This window comes from Myotis davidii, unplaced genomic scaffold, assembly GCF_000327345.1.
Source record: "Myotis davidii unplaced genomic scaffold, ASM32734v1 scaffold502, whole genome shotgun sequence".
Lineage (NCBI taxonomy): Eukaryota > Metazoa > Chordata > Mammalia > Chiroptera > Vespertilionidae > Myotis > Myotis davidii.
The window spans coordinates 882,208-888,207 of NW_006293000.1; the positions used below are offsets into that span (position 1 = coordinate 882,208).

General features: G+C 46.7%; 1 protein-coding gene across 1 annotated transcript in view; it reads right to left on the reverse strand.

Annotated features, from left to right (window-relative positions):
- The window catches only part of DOCK5 (dedicator of cytokinesis 5), a 148,050-nt gene extending 142,522 nt beyond the window's left edge, over window positions 1-5,528 (reverse strand). The window contains exon 1 of the mRNA XM_015565723.1: window positions 5,378-5,528. Coding sequence (XP_015421209.1) covers window positions 5,378-5,492 — 115 coding nt within the window. The 5' untranslated portion in view covers window positions 5,493-5,528. The remainder of the gene's footprint in view (window positions 1-5,377) is intronic.
- Window positions 5,529-6,000: the final 472 nt, after the last annotated feature.

Consider the following 6,000-nt stretch of genomic DNA (forward strand, 5'->3'; position numbering starts at 1 on the left):
CTTTTCTTTAATCACTTTCTTTTTTTTAAAAAAAAATATATTTTATTGCTCATACGCACCCTGACCAGGGGCAGGGAGTGAACCCACAACCCAAGTACGTACCCTTGACCGAGAGTCGAACCCACCACCCTTTGGTGCAGGCTGATGTTTTAACCCCTGAGCACACCAGCCAGGACGGATTTTTGGGGCTTGGTCACTTTGTTCATTTGTTCTTGTCTATCCCTTGAATGAAAACCCTGTGAGAGCAGGGGCCTTGCCGTTCTGTCGCTCAGGTGACCTTAGGACCTGGAACTTCTCCTATGCTTAATAAAGGCACCTGGCACATAGTACTTGCTCAGTGAGTGCTGTTGAGGGAAAATGACCACACAGAGCTCTCCCGGGGGCCGTGCTTTTAGAGAACATGCAAGATGGAGAAAAACTGCTTCGCTGCCAAATCCCGTGTCTGGTTAAAGCAGCAAAAGCGGGGCAAGGACTATAGGCAGGCCAGGGCCACAGATGAGGCAAGGACACCTGCCTCAGTCCTTGTGGATTTTCGTTCCCTGGAAAAGTCTCTGGAGACAAATAATCCTTCAGGGCCCATAAAAGGTGAACAGCATGCAGCTTCCCAGGCAATTCTATCTACTCCCTTCCCTCGTTTTTAGTAACAAATGAAGTTCAGGGGAAAGTCACAGAGAGAAACGAATGATAAGGGATGAATGATGGCTCTCTCATTTGGGCTGTGGTCTCCTGTTTTGGAGCCAAAATACAATCATTCTGGCCATTCTGCAAAAGGTCAAACACAGGGTTACCATATGACCCAGCAATTCCACTCCTAAGCACATACCCAAGAGAAATGAAAATGCAGATTCACACAAAAATGTGTCTGCAAGCATCTGTGGCAGCATTATTCATAATAGCTAAAAAGTGGAAACAACCTGAGTGTTCAACTATGAATGGATAAACAATGTGGTACATGCATACAATGAATATTCATCAGCAACAAAAGGTACAAAGTACTGACAGGCTACAGCATGGATGAGCTCAAAACTACTATGCTATGTAGAAGTCGGTCACAAGGGACCAATTATTATATATGATTTCATTTACATGCAATGTCTAGAATAGGCAACGCTACGGAAACAAATTAGGTTGGTGGCTGCCTGGAGCTGGGGGGTACAGGGCTTCTTTTTGGGGTAATAAAAATGTTCTGAGAGTAGAGAGTGATAATGGTTACCCAACTCTGTGAATGGTGCACTTTTTAAATAACTATTAAATGATTTACTTTAAACTGGTAAACTGTATGTTTGAAATTCCTCTCAATTCAAAAGACAAAAGCTCATGCAATAACCAAATTCTTCTGCAGTTTGCAGAGGACAGGGGAATGCTGGAGCCCCTATACTTCCCTCTTGGGAGGAGAAAAGCAGTCCTGCCCTGTAACATCCGGGTTACATTCTGTGGACGTGACCCGGCCCCCTTTGCTCTCCACACTAGCTTGCCTTGTGCCCCAATTTGACTTTTGCTCATTCAGCAGACTTTTGCTGAGCACCTACTGCGTGCCAGGAACCGTGCTGGCCCGGGACCTGCAGAGGAAGGGGAAGCAGGCCTTGACTTCAAGGACCAATCACTTTCATAATTATCCACCCAACCACAGGCAGGAAGCAGCAGCAGGAGAGTCCAAGTGGTATTCTGTTGTGGGTTGTGGGCAGAAAAGAATGTTTCATGTCTGGGTTCCAGAGGGTGGACTCATGTCCACACCAAAATAGCACACACGGGTCTGGGATGCAAATATCTCAGAGCGTGGGGTGAGGGGGAGCCCCAGGAGGCAGACCTGACAGGAAGCTGAAAGCACAAGCCCCAAGGCCTCTAGCTGGTGCCAGCACTACCCACCCTTAAATTCCATCTGGCAGCCCCGTGGGCGTTTCCATTTTGTTTATTTTTTTAAAAGGGAAGAGGAGATGGGGGAGGAGGGAGAGAACAAGTTATTACTCAGCATTTCCATCGTGTTTAATGTTTGCAAAGCACTCCTGTCCTCACTCAGTCCTGAACTGCCTGAAATAATAAAGGAATTTGAGAATCCAGCCAAGAACTCAAAGTACTTAGCAGATGTAAGAACCTATCACTGCATCTGGCAAGGTGGGCACTATTAATCCAATGACATAAATACTATTTTTAAAATTAATCCAAAATAATAACGTCTATAAAGCTGACAAGCTATTGGGTGATGAATGAACTCAGTAAGCTCATGTTCTAAATCTGCCCATTCACACCTTGACACGTGCCCACTTTTACAGAACGGGTGCTGATGTCCTCTTTTGAAACGCCAGTCCTATGGCTGGCACACCCAGTATTTTATGGCAACAGTTAACAAGAAAAATCAGTTTCCTGCTGCCAGCAGACAGCACCTGGATCATCACACTACAGATGCCGCGCTGATAAAGTATGACTGCCTCTCAGCGGGCCAGCGCCTCCTGCAAGCACGCTGCACTGTGAGCTGCAAGTGCGAGGAGCACTGTGGCTTCGGAACTCAAGCTCCGGAATGATGAGAAATCGATGTGTGTGTGTCTGTGTGTGTTTATACTGAAAGTTAACCAAGCTCAGTGACCACCTTAGCTTGTCCGTAGACTGCTACCTTCAGCAGCGTTCATCGGTCAATTGGGAGGCTACTTGGTAACGTATAAATAATATGTACACTTAAAATTACCATGAATATGAATCTTATGAGGACAAAGTGCTCCCATTAGCTATTTCAGAAAATATGTTGGGGTCATATCAAAATGAAAAGAGAATTTTGAAAGTGTATTAACAGACATCATCTGCTTTATTTCAGGTCAACGCTCCATGTTTCTTCCCACACTCGGCAGGACAATTAGAAAAGCTAGACTATACCACACGCACACACTAAAGAGCTAACACGGCAAAGCTAACAGTTACCAGGTCAAGATCTGGGAAAGACCAACTCAGAAAGATGAGGCCAGGGTGTGGGGCTGCGTTTACCATGGAGCATCTGCTGAATTAAGAAAAGGTTCCTGCGTCACAAGCAGCATCTCGGACAGCTTTGTGGAGCCAGGAGGACAAGATCTAGAGACTGCCAATGAGTTGGCTATAATTTCAGACAAAACAGACTAAAGAAAAAAGATTACTACAGACAAAGATAATAAAAACAGGTTTAACAAACAGAAATTAAGAGTTGGGATTGTTTCATGTTGCAGTGCTAAAATTGTAGGCACTTAAAAACAAGTCTGAAACTACATAAAGCAAAAGACTGGCAGCACTGTAAACTGACACAAACTGCAATCATGGTGGAGGATTTAACACATTTCTCCCAGTAACAGAAACAACACAAAAAAGTTAGCATATAGCAAATTTGAAAAGAAAAAAAAAAAGACAAAGAAATCAGAAACTAATTGTCATCTATAGAACTTTGCACCCAGTGATCTTAAAAGATACATTCTTTTCAAGCCCACGGGAAGAGTTGCGGAAGCTAAACATGTGCCTTTTACCTGTACAATGGAAAAATGTGTGTTCCTAGAAACCAGATAGAATGGTTTCATCTGGCCCCTGAGAGTGAGCTATGTGACCCAGTAAGGTTGGAAGGACTGTGGTTTCACTATGCAAAGAAGTCCCAAGAAGGTAAGCAGGTTGTGCTGAGTGCCTTGGTGACTTAGAGACGCCATGGAATGGATGCCTGGCTGGCCCTGAGATGGTGAGGTTGACAGGAAAAGAGGATGGAGCGGGAAAAGTCCACGCAGCCTCCTTTCGTCTCCTGCCCTGGGAGCTGCGGGGCACCTGGGGTTGTGTGAAGGAGAGGACAACGCAAAACCCCGCCCTCTGCTAAATCTAAAGGGAGGCAGCAGTCACAGCAGAGTCTTCTGTGCAGTCAGGCAGATGACAGCTTTTACGGCCAAACCCTGCTTCCCATCTCATCCCCACCCTGCATCTTTCTGTCCCGTCCTCAGAAGCTGCACCTGGATTCTAGGTGAGCACTTCTGCCATTCGACCATCACAAGCACTTACATGGGGAGCCGGGCCCTGCAAATCCAGAGTGCCTGCTCTAACAAGGCTCACCCTATGTGTCAAAATCTAGTTTCCCACCCCGTTCCTGCCCCAATCTTCAGAGAATAAATGGGTCCTAAACGTGGTTCTCTGCTCAGATCCTCAACTTCAGTGGCCTGGATACATGTACATTGTGCCCTGTGGGTTGGGGTAGACGTGTGGATACAGGAGCCCTGCTGGGTATGAGAGCTTGAGTTGGAGCTAGAAGTTGGGGTGGGGAGGTGCAGATGTGATCTCTGCTTTTTAGACAACCCAGAAGTCCTAAGTCCTGTCCTGCCGCCCACTAACAGGTTAAATGGAACCACCGCCCTAGCCCGACCTAGTTGCGGGACACATAGTAGAGGGCTTTCTGGACCAGCTGCAGTCCTGACCTAATTCTCTGCAAGAATCTCAGCAACCCCAGTAAGTCTCCCTCATTTCTCCCCCAGTCTGGCAACATTTGGTGCTGAGTAGAAAGAGCACTTAGCCCTGGCTGGCATGGCTCAGCGGTCAGTGGGTTTGATTCCGACCAAGGGCATGTACCTGGGTTTGGCATGGCTCAGCGGTTAGTGGGTTTGATTCCGAACAAGGGCATGTACCTGGGTTACAGGTTCCCATCCCAGTTGGGGTGCGTGTGGGAGGCAACCAATTGATGTGGCTCTCTCACATTGATGTTTCTCTCTCCCTCTCTCTCTCTCTCCTCTCTGCCCCTCTCCCCTCCCTTCCACTCTCTCTAAAATCAATGGAGCCCTAACCAGTTTGGCTCAGTGGATAGAGCATTGGCCTGCGGACTGAAAGGTCCCAGGTTCGATTCCGGTCAAAAGCATGTACCTTTGGTTGTGGGCAAATCCCCAGTAGGAGGTGTGCAGGAGGCAGCTGATCGATGTTGCTCTCTCACAGATGTTTCTAACTCTATCCCTCTCTGTAAAAAAATCAATAAAATATATTTTAAAAAAAGATTTTAAGATCAATGGAAAAACTATCCTCCAGTAAGGATTTAACAACAAAAAAAGAGCCATTTAATCAGCAGTGCCTCCTGGGAGCCCCCACCAGCCCAGGGTCCCACGTGTCTCTTCAAAGCCAGCACTGTGTCAGGTCCTTCTGCAACCAGTGGTTGAGCCCAACATATTCACATACTTGGATTCACATACTTGGATTCTGGTAACTGGGCGTGTTCGCACTCCTGTATTCAGCTGGCTGTTTCGAAATCGCCCTCAGTATGAAATCATATAACCTGAGGACTTCCTGGATTTTCACCCCTCCAGGAAGTGGAGCATGTTGAAGTTTGCTCTAAGTGCCTTATTAATAAGTAACTTCCACTGTTCCTGCCTCTCGCCCTGCCTGGCAGGAGGCCACCCAGACTCACCCTCATACATCTCCAGGATGTGAACCGAGTCTCCGATCTGCAGGGACAGCTCCACCTCTTGAGAGGCATTGTAGTTGTAGATCGCTGGAATGAGAAACAATACGGGAAATGGCATCAGTGGCTGTTAAAACGCAGGTCACAGTAGCACATTCTGTGGTCAGTGAACCACTTAGCAACAACGACCCTCTACTTAATGGTTTCAGATGAATCACCCACCGAGAAGCAGAGAACACCCTCCTGGACCCCCATTACTGTGTTTTATGGAGATCCCTCCACCCAATACTGGTTGCGTGCCTTGTGTGTACCATGTATTGGGTGAGAGACCATGGGCTGGGTGACAGAACACACAGACATGGTCCCTGGGATGGAGATTTTTAGTCTTCTAGGGAAACAAAGAGATTACATATATTATTACAGAAATAACTACTTAATTAAAATTATAAGAGTTATGAAAGAAAAAACCAGGCTAAAATGAGAATACATTGTGGCATTTCGCTGGTCAGTCCCCTTGTTCATTAGACCACAGCCAGCCTATGACACCACTGAGCTGTGATCTCTAGGGCATGGGGAGATCCATCACCCAGCTTCCATGACAGTGATTGGTGGCCCAAGGACTACTTGTG